At 42.0% G+C, this 19,210-nt stretch overlaps 1 protein-coding gene across 1 annotated transcript in view; it reads right to left on the bottom strand.

The window, feature by feature from the left end:
- CDKAL1 (CDK5 regulatory subunit associated protein 1 like 1) overlaps positions 1–19,210 on the bottom strand; it is a 618,432-nt gene that overhangs the window by 589,356 nt on the left and 9,866 nt on the right. The window contains 3 exon segments of the mRNA XM_043508315.1: positions 6,582–6,694; positions 10,294–10,460; positions 11,058–11,130. Coding sequence (XP_043364250.1) covers positions 6,582–6,694; positions 10,294–10,460; positions 11,058–11,081 — 304 coding nt within the window. The 5' untranslated portion in view covers positions 11,082–11,130.

The following is a 19,210-nucleotide window of genomic DNA, read 5'->3' on the forward strand; positions in this document are numbered from 1 at the left end:
TGAGGAATCAAGATGTGAGTTCCACCATCATGGGCTAGTCAGAAATGAAGGAATTAGGCAAGAACCAGGATGACAATAGAGGCCATGCCAGGAACCCACAACCTCTTCAAGAAAGTCTCTCATTCTTGAGACAGCAGACACACACAGTTTAGGAAGCGTCGGTCTTCAGAGACTGGGGAACCTTTACACAAGATGTGTGGCTTTTTATTGTTTTGTGTACTGATTGGGTTGGTTTTGCAGGGGCTGACAGAACACGTTTCCAGATTTGTATGTACGCACTGTTGCATAGTAGTCATGGAGAATTATCGTGGAGATGCACACACCATTAAATTAAGGAGTTGCTGGGTGGGAAGATAATGCCACTTGTACCTGCTCCTAAAAAATTATAGCATTACATACTTTGCCAGGTCAACACTTGTAAATATTTGGGAACTAGACACAATTATCCACGAAGATTTGCATAACCATTACCCCGGCCTTCAAAATGCGAGCACAGACCGGGTGTGTGGGCTGCATCTATAGATTCAGTACAGTTCAAAGAGGCCAACTGTTCAAAACTCTCAATCATCTCCTGCACCTGTTAGCTTGATCAGAAGCCCCTAAAACAATCATACTACCATGCACAAAAGCACCCATTCTGGAATTCCCAACTGTTCCCAAACTGTTAATAAAAAGAGTCCTTCCCGATTCAAAAGTTCTATAGCTACTGCTGCTCACTGCAGGTCTCAAGAACTCCATTCTATTAGCCTGTAATTGCATACTAAACATCGAGTGGCACGTTGTGAACTTCATCTTTAGACAGCAAATGGAACTGTTACCAAGTTATAGCACAAATTCCAGTAATGCTTCTCTATTTCTCTTGGATCACTTAAAACATTTGGTGATTGATTTTCAGGCTCTCCAAGTGAAAACAGTCTGAGAAAATCCAGGCCTTCATTTTGAGGATATGCCTGAGCAATGTCCTGAGTTTCTCTGGGAGTTATGGGAACTGGTCTGTTTTCCCACAAGCTTTTCAAAATCACTCATAAACCACTGCTTAAGGGTGCTATGCTGGGAACTATGAGACAGGCCCAACTGCAATGGCTGATTAACATGCTCTCCGTGGATAAGAGCACAACACCACCCAGAAGAGGACAGCTATCAGAGACACATTTCACCTTGGCAATTTATACTGGTACAGTCCCACACGTTCAATTACCAGTGGCCTAACCCTTTACTGCATGCACAACTTTCAGATGAGGAAGCAAGGTGCTTAGAATATGAACTGACCTGTGAACAATGTGTCACTTAAAAGCCATTATGCTGTAATCTGAGAATGCCAGCACTGCCAGAATTTAGTCTAGTGCACAAGAATTAGAGTATGGAACAGACTGACGGAGTTCTGCTACTAAAAAAGAATTAACCCCAAACAGGTGTGCATGCCTGGGTTTACACGCATTACCCAACCGTCAGTGAGGATAATGTGCTTGTGAGATTTTTCAGTCCCTCAGGCCTGCTTCCAAAGTCTCAGAAACTTCAACTATGAAAGTAATATAGAACAGAGAAAGATATAGGTTCAGTTAAAATAGGCTTCAAAAGGGCAATTGTTAAGGACCAGGCAGACTCACCCATGTCCAGAGACACTTAAAGCAAGGGAATACATTCACCTGATTTAGAAAAGCCACGATTTTTTGGCATATAACAAAAAAACTGGGACTAGAGGTATGGGGAGTAGCTATGATAAAAATCCAAAGCTTGTCTAGTTCCCATTGTAAATAAGAATACGTCCCAGCTTGAGAATTGAGCAAATGAATTCTGCCCTGAAGGAAAGAAGTAGGATTGCCTGTAGCTCACTTTGCCTGCTAGGATCAAAAACTTGGTGGTGAGGAGGCTGCAGCAGGACAAATTGTCTGAAACAGTTGTTGCCTCCTATATTACTGCAAATCAGCACCAAGGGTGGAGGGACATCAAATATATGCATCTCTGTCATTCTTATGAGGCTTTTCTCACTTTCTCTTTGTAAAATTTTACCCTCGTGATTCTTTGGAGATGAGGGATGGCAGAAATTAAGATTCCCTGCTTCTGTCATGCAAAAGCAAAAACTGAGGGTGGAGTGAAGGAGCTCAGATTTCACTTCCTGGAAGACACTTTTATTCCACCGCCTCCGCAATTCCATTAAGTAGAATCATTAACACAAGGCTTCTAGAACTTTCCTCCAGGATGACAGAAAATGTCTCTAACAGTAGGGTCGAAGTGTGGTATATACTACAATTGGACAGTTGTGGAAAATTGTGAGAGTCCGTTCCCCAAATCTGCTGACATTCAGTTATACACAAGGTTAATGCAAATTCTATCAATCACTGCAGAAATAGGCACAGAACCAAACAGTTTGCGAATTCAACTTGAAAACTAGATCTACAAATAATTACATAAAAAAGTCTATGCATTAGTTCTCAGTGTTAGAGAAGTTTTAAACAATGCTTTTAAGCCCTGGCTTCCCAAAATAGTCCCGCAAGTTACATCTTTATGGCTTTATGACAGATGCAGCTGGGCATTTCAAACTTCTTTTAAAAAAAAATCACTTCTGGCCTGAAACATTTCAGGCAAAAAGGAAATTCTCCCCCTTCATTTTTAAAATATTTACCACTCAGTCTACCAATATCCCAAGCATAAATAACCAGGATTTACTCTTTTCATTACAAAGTGAAAATACAGTTATTCCCCAATGGCATCAGAAAGCGGAGGCTTGATAACAAACAGCAAAATGAGATGAGGGCACAAAGTCTAGTTCCTTTGAAATCTCCATCTCCATATTTCAAAGGAAACTGAGCAGAGGAGTGACCCATATTATTTAAGTTCCATTTGTCCTGCACTGGAAAGCAATCCCACGGTATGCTCCCTATGAGCAAAAATCAAATGCATTGTAGTGGTTTTCCCCACTGTAGGTTCACATACCTTCACCTTCCCTTGAAGTCACGTTGCTAGGGATGACCACAAAAGAATAAAATCTTTTAAAATTAAAGCCATCTGGAGCAGCTACCTTTCAAATATACATTGGCAACCATGACTCAATTTCATGTCCACCACATAACCGGAGCCTGCATGTCTAATAAATTAACTGTATCGTAACCAGAGGTATTTCTGAGCCACTAAGACCCCACTGCAAATACTTAGGACTTCCCCACAAAGCTACATTTTTACCCTGAAACAAGAATGTATGTAAAACCCAAATGTTCTCTTGAAAAGTCTGTCAATTTTATTACCATACTGTGTGCCAAAAATAACCCCACAAGTTCCTTACCTCCAAATAGCTAAACATTGTCCATGATGAAACTACTGTGATATTCCAATCTGTCACTCTCAATGGGTCATGCAATTTAAAAGATCATTACAATGAATTCTATGACAATTTTTGATTTTGCTGATTTCATGATTTCACATATAATCCAAGAATCAACTGGGAGTTTTAAAGTCAGAGTTAAATTTCAGACACTTTTGTTTGCAGACTTTTTAATATTTGACAAAATTTTAAAACAAAAACAATATGATCAATTAGCAAATAATAGAGTGCACTCCATTAGTGCATGCATGGTAGCAGATTGCCATTTGCCCTAATTTTAGAATGACAGGACTGGTTAGGTGGTTACAAAAGGATAGGTGATATATTCCGCAATACAGTACAGCATACTATTGCATCTTGAGAATACAGACTGTCTGACCCACATTAAAGCTCAAGGAAACTGGAAGCAAGGTATTCATTGTAGCAGGTCCTCTATTCAGGAATTTGCTCACTGGAAATACATTTGAGCCCTCAAGCAGGCAGGAGAACAATTCCATTTTGCGACAACTTTTGAGGTTTTGAAATTTGTTTTTATTACACACACACACCACTTTTCAAACGTTTCCATGAAATGAAGTTGTCTCTAAATGGCTGGTTTCAGAGTAGCAGCCGTGTTAGTCTGTATTCGCAAAAAGAAAAGGAGTACTTGTGGCACCTTAGAAACTAACAAATTTATTAGAGCATAAGATTTCGTGAGCTACAGCTCACTTCATCGGATGCATCCGATGAAGTGAACTGTAGCTCACAGAAGCTTATGCTCTAATAAATTTGTTAGTCTCTAAGGTGCCACAAGTACTCCTTTTCTTTTTTCTAAATGGCTGTTTTCCCATCTCTAATTCTTTCTCTGGTCAGAAATGACAAGAGAGTCTACCCTGGACCCCAGAAACCTTCCCAGCTTTGACAAAAGAGCATATTTTGAAAAAATACATTTTGTCAAAAATGTTTTAAATGTGGCCACTTTTAGAGCACATTTAAAAATATTTTTGTCCAGATCTGCCTCTAACAGTAGGCTCTGGAATTAGCTGGCACCAATCTCCTCTGGCTAGTTAGAGCGTGGTGCTACATGAACGATATATTGTTTGTGAGATATGTTCTTTAATCCAATCCATACAAAGTACACTAGTAAATATGATGATGGACATCTCTTACTGCCCAATATATCTGTCCAACACTCCAAAACTGCACACACTTTCCTTGGAGTCCAGATTTATGACAACAAATGAATAATGCAGGCTCTGTCTGAGCTAAATCACATTTTTGAACAATTGGATCCACTTCACATTGGCTAGATTGGAAACGCTGTACAGCCTATGTAAACAAGATTTAACTTAGTTTTGCAAAAAAGTCTCGATCTACACAAGGTAGGGAAAACATTAGTACCTTCCTAACTAAAACTATGTTTGAATAGTCTTCACTAAGTCACTAACAGTTTCAAATCTGAGTGTAGGCAGAGCCTAAAGCTGAGTGGGGAAAGTTCATGCATCATTTAACATCCGTTAAGACCCGCTCCCACTCTATTCTATATAGGTTTTTATAACACACATTACTGTAGTATTTGAGCGCCTAACTTTAGGCATAAATGCATTACAGTATCCAGATATATGCTGAAGCAATCGCCTGGGGAACTCTCTTTATGAAAATTAAACTCATTTGCTATTATTTTGCATTGTGTCCTTCATTCTCAACTTTGACTGGTTAAGAGCTATGGTTTTAATTTCAATATGTTACAGATGTTTTCAGTTTTCTTAAGTGACCTTTTCGGCACTGTATTAAGCATGTTACTGCTTGTTTGTGGCAAAGGAGAGGAGGGCAAACAGATTAGAACGTTAAAAACAGTCTTGTTCAAAGCGGAAGCAGGAGTAGGTAGGGTCTTATATCCCTTGGAATCCAGAAGATCCTGCCCCAACGCCTACATATCACAATAGTTACCCCTACAGAAATAAAGAGCTTGACATGGTGCCCATCAAAGACGGCCAACTCTGCTCCAAAGTCTGACAGACAAGTCGTTAAGTGACAAAAGACATTCCCTCCAGGTCACTCCTCACCCATGTGTTCCAATGACATGCTTCCTTATGTTTAGACCAATGGCTGGGTTCTGCTTAACAAAAATAAAATAAAATAAACCAAAACACCTTACTCTACCAGAAACCATTGGAAGTAAAACAAACCCACAAGATTATCGTAGAATTTGCTGTTATCTGTTAGATGTTACCCTATAAGTCAACCGTAATTGTTCTGAAGCCATTCACTTTTGTTTGATCAGAGGAAAAGTCTCTCTCTCTCTTTTCTTCCTATCAGTGATCACCATTTTTTTCCAGGGGAGGGTAATGAAACATGACTCTCCTTTTGGGTCCTATCAATGCAGTACTTAAATTGTCAGGAGGGAGCACTATTTTATAAACACATGGTGTTCTTGCCCCTAAGGACAAGTGTGCTACTTCTGTACCATGACCAGAATCTGCCAGCATATAAAGAAAAAAAGGCAGGCTTCAAATTAGTGTCCCCAATTGCAGCTGAGCACACCAAATCTTTCTTTGTCCAATTAGATCTCAGTTGTATTCAAAATTATATGGGTCTGCAGGTCTCCTAAAACTCAACAGGCAGTTAAGGGTTTTTAGTGTTTCTACTGTAAAATTCATCCTCAAAAAGCAGGTTTAAAAGTTCAGGTTAAAATCTGGCATATAAAATCTCAAAGTGTGTGTGTGTGTGTGTGTGTGTGTAACTTGTATAATCTTATATAACTATAAACAAATTCATTGTCTGTAGTCTATATGTATATAGACTACAGACAATGAATTTGTTTATAGTTATATAAGAAAAACACAGAATTTTACTGACATAAGATTAGTTCAGGTTTTAACTAAAGTAGAGATTTAAAAATCCCCAAGACAGTGAGATGTAAAAATTAACTACTGAATCTGCACCAAATCTATTTTAACTCAAATCACTAATTTTTAGCAGCACTCATCACATACAAACATCAATCTGACATAATAGATCAGAACTGCCTCAAAAGATGCATGGGAGTGGACTAGATGACCTCTTGCAGTTCCTTGCTGTCCTACAATTCTATGAGGCCCGCAAATATGGTTCACATCGCTGAATGGACTTCCAAATACAGTTTACTCATGCCAAACAAGCCAGCTAACATGGTGAGGTGAAAGGGGGTGTAGTAAAATCTAATTTAAAAAAGATTAGACTGGTTCAATCTAAATATTTAAATCAGCAAAAAACCTGAAAGTAGTTTGATTAAGATCATTACCTGTAATTTTGTACCCATAAGAAGCCAACTGTCCAGCCATGTATTCTCCATCTGAATTATTATGAGAACATCCCCATGTGCGTATCCAGATTTTTTGTGCACCGGGAATAATGCTGTTGAGTGAACAGAATCAGAAAAGCAAGTTAGAGATAAAAACAAAATAAAACATGAAGTCATTTCAGACACTCAGGAACAAAAGGTTTTGGTCCTTGTACATTGGAATGTTAAATGACTCACACATGTAAACCCTCCACCCAGCCTCAATGAGGTGGAGAGGGAAGAAAAGATTCAGTATTTTAATGGGGGGGGGGGGAGTTAAGAAAGAAATGATAGCTTCATAATAGAGAGGGTATATGGAAAGAGAAGACTATATATACACTCTGTGGCTATATGGAATCAAAAACCTAAAAACCAAACCCATTTTTTTTTCTTAGAGATTTCACTGTTCATACACAATACCAGACTGGCAGCAGTAAAAATAAGTCATCTATCCATGAAATAGGTACAGCTAAATTGCAAGCTTCTTATGCTGCCTCACCTATGTGCCTTCAACTCACTCTACATAAGCCAGCTATCAGACATCACTACTAATCCAGACCAGCTACTGACCAGTGAGGTAGGGATGAAAAGCTCTTTACCCCAACCTGTCTGAGCTACAAAAGTATTATTGTGGCAGATTTGTACCACTGTAGTAGAGGGCATGCCAGCTTATTTGAAGATTTATAATTGGGCTAAAAAAAGTTGCTCCAGAGTAAAGCCTCTTGCAGAGGTACAGCCATGATACAAAAAAGGCCACTAGAAGAACAGAACAGAAATCTCAAGGCTTGGCTTACCATACCAATTTACATCAGTATAACTACAGTACACCCTGAGAGTTACGAACTGCCCGGTCAACCACACACCCGATTTGGAACCAGAAGTTTGCAATCAGGCAGAAGAGGAAAAAAAATAAAAAAGCAAACGGTACAGTACTCTGTTAAACGTAAACTACTAAAAAAAATAAAGGGAAAGTTTAAAAAGAGATTTTATAAAGTAAGGAAACTCTGTGCTTGTTTCATTTAAATTAAGATGCTTAAAAGCAGCATTTTTCTTCTGTGTAGTAAAGCTTCAGAGCTGTATTAAGTTAATGTTCAGTTGTAAATTTTTGAAAGAACCACAACATTTTGTTCAGAGTTACCAGTAACAACCTCCATTCCCAAGGTGTTTGTAACTCTCAGGCTCTACTGTACATTGCTCAGGAGCGTAGGCTTCTCCCGTCAACGTAGTTAACACCTCTTGGGGAGGTGGAGTACCGACACTGACGGGAGAAGCCTAGGTAGTGTCTTCACAAAGCACTGCAGCTGCGCCACTGCAGCACTGTAAGTGCAGACAAGCCCTAAGAGACACTGAGGAATCAAGAATGACCAATGGATAAGAATCATGCCCGTCTGCAGAAAATTAGTAGGGCCTTGTCTATACTACAAAGTTTGTCAGAAAAAGTTATGCCCCTTTAATTAAAACCGCTGTTGCATGTCCACACTATGCTCCTTGTGTCGGCAGAATGCATGAGTAGCTCTTGCATCGATTCAAAGAGAAGTGCACTGTGGTAGCTTTCCCACTGTGCAACCAGCTGCAGGATGCTTTGGGAAGGGTTTGCAATGCCTCATGGGGCAGGTGCAGTGTCACATGATGCAGGTTTCTCAATCCCATCATTCCATGGGCATCCTAGTAGATTGTCAGCCACTTTTCAACTGAAGTGTGGGGAGGGAGGAAGAAGAGAGTGGGGGAGGGGGGAGGAGGGAGACAGCAGGCTGACCAACCTATTCCGAGGCAGGAGAACAGGGACACCCTGCACACACATCAGACCCTGACTCTGCTCCACACAGCAGTCTCTCCCTACACTCCTGGCAGAAGCAGCCCGCTCTGCCTGCCTATGGTTCTGTGATTCTCTCTGTGTTCTCCCACAGCCTCCTCAGCTGCCGGGAGCAGCATTCTGAGCAGCTCTGTGAGCTCTCCATGTTGAGGAATGTCAAAGCAGCACAGCAATCTGCCCACATGCTCCCCACAGCAAAAGTCTGCCTGCCACTGTGTTCCTAGTGCAGGGGAGAACAGGAGCATTCCAAGTTAATGATTTGCTCTTTGTTCCCAGAACAGAGCAGCATGCTCAGCTGTCAGATACTTCCATACTCCCTTGAAAGGGCAGGGGCACATGCCTGCAGGGCAGCAGAGATCAAACAGTGAGCAGAGCAGTCAGGGCAGGCATTGTGGGATACTGGTGGAAATCAGTTATGTCAACAAAACAAACAACAGTATCTACACTGATGCCTTGTAGCTTTAACTTTTCTGCAAAATGCTTTATGCCCTTTTATTTTGTCAGCAAAACAGCAGAGTTTTCGGCCAAAAGTAGCTTTGTAGTGTGTATACCTCTACTGTTTTGTAGGAAAAAGGCAGGTTTTCCTGACAAAACTCTGTAGTGTAGGCAAGGCCTAGGATAAAAGCAAACACACACGTGTAGTCCTTAAACCTCCCTGGCTAAATCCCAGACATAAAGCTCCAAAAAGGTCATCCTTTGTAGGAACGTAAATTACCAAAGTAAAAAACACTGAAAACCACACAGTAATGGTGAGTGGCCAACAGAAAGAACTACTAAATAGGGATAGCTGCAGATCCTTGATACAGCAACAAATACATTGATTCCATCATATCATGAACATATTGTTTACTGTCTTTGAATGGGGATAACTCTACAGACTTTATGATTAAAAAAATGCTCTTATGCTTATGAATTTCAGCAGATCTCTAGAAGACTGTAAAGCATAAAGCAAAAATGATGTTTCCTGTGAATTCCAGGATTAAAAATATTAAAGACTGGAAACGGATTATTTTCTTGTTTACTTAGTGCATTTGATAGCACTTTGCATATGTTCAGTTTCTATTGTTTGTGTGGGCTTCACAGGTAGCAACAGGGAAAATAAGAAAATGATGTACAACCACAAAAATTGGCAGTGGGACTAGAAGGCAGATCTAATATCTTGAAGTCTTTTTAGCACTTTCTAAAAACTTATGTTCAATTTCAAATTTACTTTGAAGGGATACTTTAATGCAAAGACCTACTTCTACCCCCTCTTTTTATTCTTGAAAGAAGACGCATAGATGCATCAGCTTTCCTGTTGCAACCAACATTTTTTCTACAGAATATCAGTTTTATGTTATCTGATGCTGATACTCTTCCATGCCATTTAACAGTCAGTTATTTCCATTACTGAATAGGTAATCTGAAAGACTCAACAGTAAACTGTCACCACTTTTAACATTTTAAATTCTACTTCCCCAGCCCTAAACCCCACAAAAACACGAGAATCCAAGAGCGAGATTTTCAAGAGCTCAGCTCCCATTTAGGCACCCTAAATGAAAAGTTCAAATTGTCAGAACTTCTCAGTATCCAGTAACTGTCTCTGAAAATAATACAAGGTGCTGGGCAATATTGCATATCCAGTCACTTCATTCAGTGGGAGCTGCTGAGCTTTTTAGCAATTAGGTCACAATAGGGAGTACTGACTATTTTTGAAACTCTGGCCCCAAATTATCAGCATGCTTAACAAAAGTAGTGACATTTTTATTACAACCAAACCTGAAGACAACTTAAAAGCTATGTGGCAATGCCACATTCCATTTTATTTTAAAAAACTGGAAGTGTGTACATACTAGGGCTTTTTTGAAAAAAAGAACTTACCTATCGCTTGGTGGATCATCATCTGCCTGAACATTTTTTTGTGAATTGCGTTTTCGCACTTTAGGAACAACATTCTTTCGTGCAAACTGTCGGTCATGTGGTTTCACATCTTGTGCTGACACAATATCCTCAATATCTTCAAGCAGTGAATCACAAGCAGCAGGCATCTTCAAGAACAGAAATATTTAAATACAAAATCAGATTCTATTGTCAAATATTAGTGTTGATCATGTGCACTCTTTGGAGAAAAGTCTGCTAACTTTTCTAGATACACATGCAATAGAGAAAGATATACATGAGCTCATGGTGCACCTAAAAATCCTCTATTGTGTAAGACCATTTACAAGCTAATGACCTGATCCTGCAAACTCTTGCTGAATTAAATAATTCCAATTAAATCAAAGGAACTATTCTCAGGTGAGACAGAATTTGAAGAATGGGACTAAGTTAACAATAAGATCCATTTGGCATCTGAAAGTAGAATCAGGATCATGCATTTGTACTAGGAAAATAACCTATTATAAACAAAATGAAACTGAGTTATTTCGGACAGCAGAAAGAGTATATGATGACTTTTACATTTTTCTTCTTCCACATATATCTAAGTTTGAAATGCCAAACTGAGGAGTTTATCATGCATATCAAAACAAAAACAATTTCCCAAAATTTAACTCAAATAGATTAAATGCATCCATTTAATTGAGTTTACAACTGTAAAGATACATATGTAAAGAAAACAAAATTATCTTGGTTAAAGTACCTACCATGAATAAAACAATCAGTACCATATCTCTTATGAGCAACAATCTCAACAAAGTGAAAACTCAGCTTCGAGTTCTGCAAACACTTGGACCATGTCTACAATACAAAATTAAGTCGAATTTATAGAAGTTGTTTTTTTAGAAAGCGTTTTTATACAGTCTAGTGTGTGTGTCCCCACACAAATGCTCTAAGTGCATTTAGTCGGCAGAGTGCGTACACAGTACCAAGGCTAGAGTCGACTTCCGGAGCATTGCACTGTGGGTAGCTATCCCACAGTTCCCACAGTCTCCGCCACCCATTTGAATTCTGGGTTGAAATCCCAACGCCTGATGGAGCAAAAACATTGTCGCGGGTGGTTCTGGGTACATATGGTCAGGCTCCCCCTTCACTCCCTCTCTCACTCCCTCCGTGAAAGCAACAGCAGACAATCATTTTGCGCCTTTTTTCCTGGTTACCCGTGCAGACACCATACCACGGCAAGCATGGAGCCCGCTCAGCTCACCATCACTGTATGTCTCTTGAGTGCTGGCAGACGCAGTACTGCATTGCTACACAGCAGCAGCTCATTGCCTTTTGGCAGCAGACGGTGCATTATGACCAGTAGCCATCATCGCTGTACTCCTGGGTGCTCTTTTAGCTATCCTCGGTGAGGTTGGTCAGGGGCGCCTGGGCAAACATGGGAGTGACTCAGCCAGGTCATTTCCCTTTTTAAGTTTAGTCTCATGGAGATTCAGTCCTGCCGGCAGTCCTACTGCACCATCTTCTGGAGAGCACCCAGGAAATGACGATGGCTAGCAGTCATACTGCATCGTCTGCTGCCAGCCTAAGATGTATAAAGATAGATGATGTGGATCAAAACAAGGATCCACATCATCTATCTTTATACATCTTAACCCTAACCCTAACCCGGCCCGGGAAACGAGCACAGACTGGTGGGACCACATAGTGTTGTGGGTCTGGGACAATTCCCAGTGGCTGAGAAACTTTCGCATGCGTAAGGGCACTTTCATGGAATTTTGTGACTTGCTTTCCCCTGCCCTGAAGCGCAAGAATACCAAGATGAGAGCAGCCCTCACAGTTCACAAGCAAGTGGCAATAGCCCTGTGGAACATTGCAATGCCAGACAGCTATTGGTCAGTTGGGAATCAATTTGGAGTGGGCAAATATACTGTGGGGGCTGCTGTGATCCAAGTAGCCAGCACAATCACTGAGCTGCTGATATGAAGGTAGTGACTCTGGGAAATGTGCAGGTCATAGTGGATAGCTTTGCTGCAATGGGATTCCCTAACTGTGGTGGAGCCTTAGACAGAAATCCCTATCTTGGTACCGAGTATCAAGCCAGCGAGTACATAAACCACAAGGGGTACTTTTCAATGGTGCTGCAAGCACTGGTGGATCACAAGGGACGTTTCACAGACATCACAGTGGGACGGCCGGGAAAGGTACATGACGCTCGCATCTTCAGGAACTCTGGTCTGTTTGAACAGCTGCAGGAAGGGATTTATTTCCCAGACCAGAAAATAACCATTGGGGATGTTGAAATGCCTATAGTTATCTTTGGGGACCCTGCCTACCCCTTAATGCCATGGCTCATGAAGCCATATACAGGCACCCTGGACAGTAGTCAGGAGCTAAGCAAGTGCAGAATGGTGGTAGAATGTGCATTTGGGCGTTTAAAAGCGCGCTGGCGCAGTTTACTGAGTCATTTAGACCTCAGCGAAACTAATATTCCCATTGTTATTACTGTTTGCTGTGGGCTCCACAATATCTGTGAGAGTAAGGGGAAGATGTTTATGGCGGGGTGGGAGGTTGAGGCAAATCGCTTGGCCACTGATTACACGCAGCCAGACACAAGGGCATTTAGAAGAGTACAGGAGGGCACGGTGCGCATCAGAGAAGCTTTGAAAACCAGTTTCATGACTGGCCAGGTGCGAAAGTTCTGTTGGTTTCTCCTTGATGAAACCCTCCCCCACCCCCGGGTTCACTCTATTTTCCTGTATGCTAAGCACCCTGCCCTCCCCCCTTCGATCACCGCTTGCAGAAGCAATAAAGTCATTGTTGCTTCACATTCATGCATTCTTTATTTATTCATCACCCAAATAGGGGGATAACTGACAAGGTAATCCAGGAGGGGTGCTGGAGGAGAGAAGCACCAGGTGGAGTGGTGGAGGAGGAAAGGACAAGGCCACACAGCACTTTAAAAGTTTAAAACTTATTGAATGCCAGCCTTCTATTGCTTGGACAATCCTCTGGGGTATAGTGGCTGGGTGGCCGGAGGCCCCCACACCGCATTCTAGGGTGACTGGGTGAGGCGGCTATGGAACTTGGGGTGGAGGGCAGTTGGTTACACAGAGGCTGTTGCAGCAGTCTGTGGTCCTGCTGCCTTTCCTGCAGCTCAATCATATGCTGGAACATAGGAGTTTGATCCTCCAGAAGCCTGAGCATTGACTCCTGCCTCTGTCAGCAAGCTGACGCAACCTATCATCTTCAGCCTGCCACCTCTCCTCGCGTTCATATTGTGCTTTCCTGCACTCTGAGACTGTCTGCCTCCACATATTTTGCTGTGCTCGGTCAGTGTGGGAGGACAGCATAAGGTCAGAGAACATTTCATCGCAAGTGCGTTTTTTTTGCCTTCTAATCTTCGCTAGTCTCTGGGAAGGAGAAACATATGCAGCTGGTGCAGGGAAAAAAAAGGGAGAGTGGTAGTTAAAAAGAGACATTTTATAGAACAATGGGTACGCTCTTTGACGTAAACCTTGCTGTTAACATTACATAGCACATGTGCTTTAATTACAAGGTCGCATTTTGCCTCTTATTGAGGCTTTGCCAGTTTGGTGTGAGAGATCACTCACGCAGGGCTGGGCAACAGAATTCGGCTTGCAGGCAGCCATGGTAAGCCACAGTCTTTTGGCTTCTTTAACCGTCATAACATGTGGGAATGGTTTCAAACAGCAACGCCCTCATTTCCCATACAAAGTAGCCGTTGAGTTGGCCATTTAAAATGGGTTGGCAATTTAAAAGGAGGGGCTGTGGTTTCCGGGTTAATGTGCAGCAGAAACCCAACTAACCCCCCCCCCCCCCACACACACACACACACCCAATTCTCTGGGATGATGGCTTCACCCCTCCCGCCACCGCATGGCTAACACCAAGGAAGATTTCTGTTCAGCCACAGGCAAACAGCCCAGCAGGAACCTCTGAATGTCCGCTTACTAAAACCACCCTATTTCAACCAGGTGACCATGAATGATATCACTCTCCTGAAGGTAACACAGAGAGATAAAGAACGGATGTTGTTTGAATGCCAGCAAACACAGGGACCATACGTTGCAATGCTTTGCTCTGCAATAAGAAAAGGAGTACTTGTGGCACCTTAGAGACTAACAAATTTATTAGAGCATAAGCTTTCGTGAGCTACAGCTCACTTCATCGGATGCTCCACCAAATGCATCCGATGAAGTGAGCTGTAGCTCACGAAAGCTTATGCTCTAATAAATTTGTTGGTCTCTAAGGTGCCACAAGTACTCCTTTTCTTTTTGCGAATACAGACTAACATGGCTGCTACTCTGAAACCTGTCATTATTGCTCTGCAATGATTCCCAACTATGTGCTACTGGCCTGGCATGGTAAAGTGTCCTGCCATGGAGGATGGAATAAGGCTGCTCTCCCCAGAGCCTTTTGCAAAGGCTTTGGGAGTACATCCAGGAGAGCTTTATGGAGATGTCCCTGGAGGATTTCCGCTTCATCCCCAGACATATTAACAGACTTTTCCAGTAGCTATACTGGCTGCGAATGCCAGGGCAAATTAATCATTAAATACACCTGCTTTTAAACCATGTATATTTACAAAGGTACACTCACCAGAGGTCCCTTCTCCACCTTCAGGGTCCGGGAGCCTGCCTTGGGTGGGTTGGGGGGTACTGGCTCTAGGTCCAGGGTGAAAAACAGATCCTGGCTGTTGGGGAAACCGGTTTCTCCGCTTCCTTACTGTGGGCTATCTACAACCTCCTCCTCATCATCTTCCTCGCCCCCAAAACCTGCTTCCGTGTTGCCTCACACTCCTTGGACGGAGTCAAAGCACAGAGTTGGGGTAGTGGTGGCTACACCCCCTAGAATGGCATGCAGCTCATCATAGAAGTGGCATGTCTTGGGCTCTGAACCAGAATGGCCGTTTGCCTCTCTGGTTTTTTGGTAGGCTTGCCTGAGCTCCTTAATTTTCACGCGGCACTGCTGAGGGTCCCTGTTATAGCTTCTGTCCTTCATGCCATTGGAGATTTTTTCAAATGTTTTGGCATTTCGTTTTTTCAAACTGAGTTATGCCAGCACAGATTTGTCTGCCCACACAGCAATCAGATCCCGTACCTCCCGTTCAGTCCATGCTGGAGCTCTTCGGTGATTCTGGGACTGCATGGTTTCCTGCCCTGATGGACTCTGCATGGTGACCTGTGCAGGTGAGCTTGCCACGCTGGCCAAACAAGAAATGAAACTGAGAAGTTCGCAGGACTTTTCCTGTCTACATGGCCAGTGCATCCGAGTTGAGAGCGCTATCCAGAGCGGTCACTATTGAACACCCTGGGATAACTCCCGGAAGCCAATACCGTCAAACTGAGTCCACACTACCCCAAATTCGACCTGGCAAGACCAATTTCAGCGCTAATCCCCTCGTCAGGGGTGGAGTAAAGAAATCAATTTTAAGAGTCCTTTAAGTCAAAAAAAAGGGCTTCGTCATGTGGATGGGTGCAGGGTTAAATCGAGGTAACGCTGCTAAATTCGACTTAAACTCGTAGTGTATACCAGGCCTTAGACAAATACACAGTTCCATTGACTTCATTGGATTATTCATATATGTAAATTTAGCACTTGAGAGCTTTTTTAGGATCAAGGCCTCAGTCATGATATAGTTATACAAGGCCTCAACCTGAAGTAAGTCTGGCTTGAACAAACATACATGCCAATATTCAGTTATCTTTAAAAAAAAAAAAAAAACACCTAAGGAGTAGTAATCTAGTAGTGTAATAGCTTAATATCATTTAATCTACTGAGTTAGCATACACTGTAAGCAAACTCTATATAGTTCCTTGGAAAAACAGAAGTCTCGTTTAATGGAAAAAACAATCCTGAACTGGTATTTATGAACCTTTATAGATAAATACGTTTTATCATCTACTAGGATAAAATTTAACAGGGTTTTTTGTATGTAAGAGTCCAAAAGAAAAATACTAAGTCCTACTGTACGTTTAAACGTAAGGTATCAGTCCAAAGAAACCCAGAGAAAAAGAGTGGAGTGGCATTCTTAACCCATGTTTATGATAGCGCAGGAGGAGAAAGAAAACCTGACCCTGCTCACAACCAAACACCAGCCTGAACTTGAAGCATCCTGGAATTTTTGTATTTAAACATTTAACTGTTACACAAATTGACACCATTCTATAGAACAGTATTACACCAGCGCTGAATTTGGCATAGAATCTTTAATTTTGAAGCTTCACAACAATCTTCATTCTCCCTTTCTCTGCCCACCCACTCCCATACACATTGAGGATTATTCTTGACAGGTAAAATGTGGAAGCAGTCTTCCAGCATGGTCATTACAACCCCTTTCTGAATGAGACCAGATCCATAGTAGCATTCTCCAGTAACGACCAGAATTATACTAGTCAGACAATCCACATTTAGCAGGAAAGTACTCCACATCAATCGCAGCAGCCCCATGGTGCTCTCCCATCCTGACAAGCCAGGGAGCAAAAGAACAAGAGAAAAGGACAAACTCTTACTTCTCAAATCGCAGCGGAATGTTGAGGGACACCAATAGGTTATGGGTAGGGCCCTACCAAATTCATAGTGCATTGTGGTCAATTTCACGGTCATAGGATTTTAAAAAGAAGACATTTCAGGTATTTAAATCTAAAATTTCACAGTGTTGTAATTGTAGAGGTCCTGACCCAAAAAAGGGTTGTGGGGGAGGGTTGCGGTACTGCTACCCTTGCTCCTGCTGGCGGCGGCGCCCACATTCAGAGCTGGGCACCTGAAGAGCGGTGGCTGCTGGCCAGTCGCCCTGCTCTGAAGGCAGAGCCGCGACCAGCAGCAGTGCAGAAGTAATGATGGCATGATATGGTATTGCCACCCTTACAGAACTGAGCCCTCAGTCAGCAGCTGCCACTCTTCGGCTGCTGTTCTCCAGCCACCCAGCTCTGAAGGCAGAGCAGAATTAAGGGTGGCAATATCCTGACCCCCAAAAATGACCTTGCGCCCCTCCCCCACAACTCCCTTTTAGGTCAAGACCCCCCAATTTAAGAAACGCTGGTCTCCCTGTGAAATGTTTTTTCATGACCCTGAGTTTGGTAGAGCCCTAGTTATGAGTCCACTGTTAATTTTTTCATTGCAGATCTCTATGTTCAGGAACACAAAGTTCACTCCGTCCACCCGCTGAAATATGGGTTTTAACCAGTGCAATTAGAAGACCCTCAAAATCGTTACCTCTTTTAAATACAAAATCTTATACTGTGCCCATCACCGTATTCAAGTGCCTCTAAAAAGAAAGGTTTCAGAGTAGCAGCCGTGTTAGTCTGTATTCGCAAAAAGAAAAGGAGTACTTGTGGCACCTTAGAGACTAACAAAATTATTTGAGCATAAGCTTTCGTGAGCAAGTGAGCTGTAGCTCACGAAAGCTTATGCTCAAATAAATTTGTTAGTCTCTAAGGTGCCACAAGTACTCCTTTTCTTTTTTCTAAAAAGAAACTGTAATTTTAGTAACTGTACATGGTTACCAGTTTCCACCTTACAAATACATTTTATAAAGATTTTTCAATATATTTTACAAAGACCAAACGACACAGAACATAAATGCTCCTAAATAAATCAGTCTATTGCAGAGGTCCCCAAACTGTGGGGCGGAATATTCAGGGGGGCGCAGCTGGGGCCTGGGCCAGCTCCCGCCGGGGGAGGCACCACCCAGCTCCTCTCCTGGCCCAGGGTCCCAGCTGCCAGCCCTCTTACCCCTGTCCACGTCCCACGCCCCAGAGCCATGGCCCCACTCCCAGCCACAGCTCAGGGGGAGTGCAGAGAGGGGTTGGGGAGGCATGAGGTAAAAAGTCTTGGGATCACTGGTCTATTGAGTCAAAAAAAAAAAAAATCAAACAAACAAACAAAAAAACCCTCAAGTCTCTGGCCATGGGAAACGTGATTTCTGCAATGCACTGTGTGGTATGCATGTTATTTATTCCAGCAGTATAGAACTGAACAGATCAAGTACAAATTTGGCCCTTATCCTGAAAGTCGTTCCACTAGAATCCATAAAACTACTCATATAAAGATTTGCAAGATCAGACCCTTGAACAGCAAGGGGTCCATGATATCAACTCATAACCTGCATATGATTTCTCTCCCTTTATTTCTGCTTATTTAAGATGAAGGCCAAAAAACGTAAGGGTAAGAGTGAAAACTAACCCTTATCTTATGCCCATTGTATTTAAGTATTGCATATAAGAAACGTAAGTCAACCACAGTTCAGCAATACATGCAATACTTGGGCATACCAAGTAACATCTAGTTTTCTGGCTTAAAGCTCATGTCTGATTCTTAACGTATTTTTATACTACTTAGGATCACATGGGCTATCAACAAGTACAAAAGGAAAATAATATATTCATCAAGAATTTTGTGAAAGAGCTTATAGTGGCTGGCAACCTAGTCTATTCAGGACAACAATACTAACATATGTACTAACTAATACTAACACATTAACAGATGTAACTGCCAAATTAATCAAACCCTTCGGGGAATACAATTCAGACAAGCAGATTCAACACCTCAAAAAACTAGTCTATATACAAACTCAAAAGATAACTACAATTTTATAGGTTTCAGAGTAGCAGCCGTGTTAGTCTCTAAGGTGCCACAAGTACTCCTTTTCTTTTTGCGAATACAGACTAACAAATGTATTAGAGCATAAGCTTCGGCATCCGATGAAGTGAGCTGTAGCTCACGAAAGCTTATGCTCTAATAAATTTGTTAGTCTCTAAGGTGCCACAAGTACTCCTTTTCTTTTTACAATTTTATAATGCCGCTTATATAGGGTGACCATATTTCTCTATGCTGTATATAGGACACCTGGTAAAATTACTCATACTCAAGCGAGTTCAAAGGTAATCAATCA

This window comes from Dermochelys coriacea, chromosome 2 (genome assembly GCF_009764565.3).
Source record: "Dermochelys coriacea isolate rDerCor1 chromosome 2, rDerCor1.pri.v4, whole genome shotgun sequence".
In the NCBI taxonomy this organism is placed as follows: Eukaryota; Metazoa; Chordata; order Testudines; family Dermochelyidae; genus Dermochelys; species Dermochelys coriacea.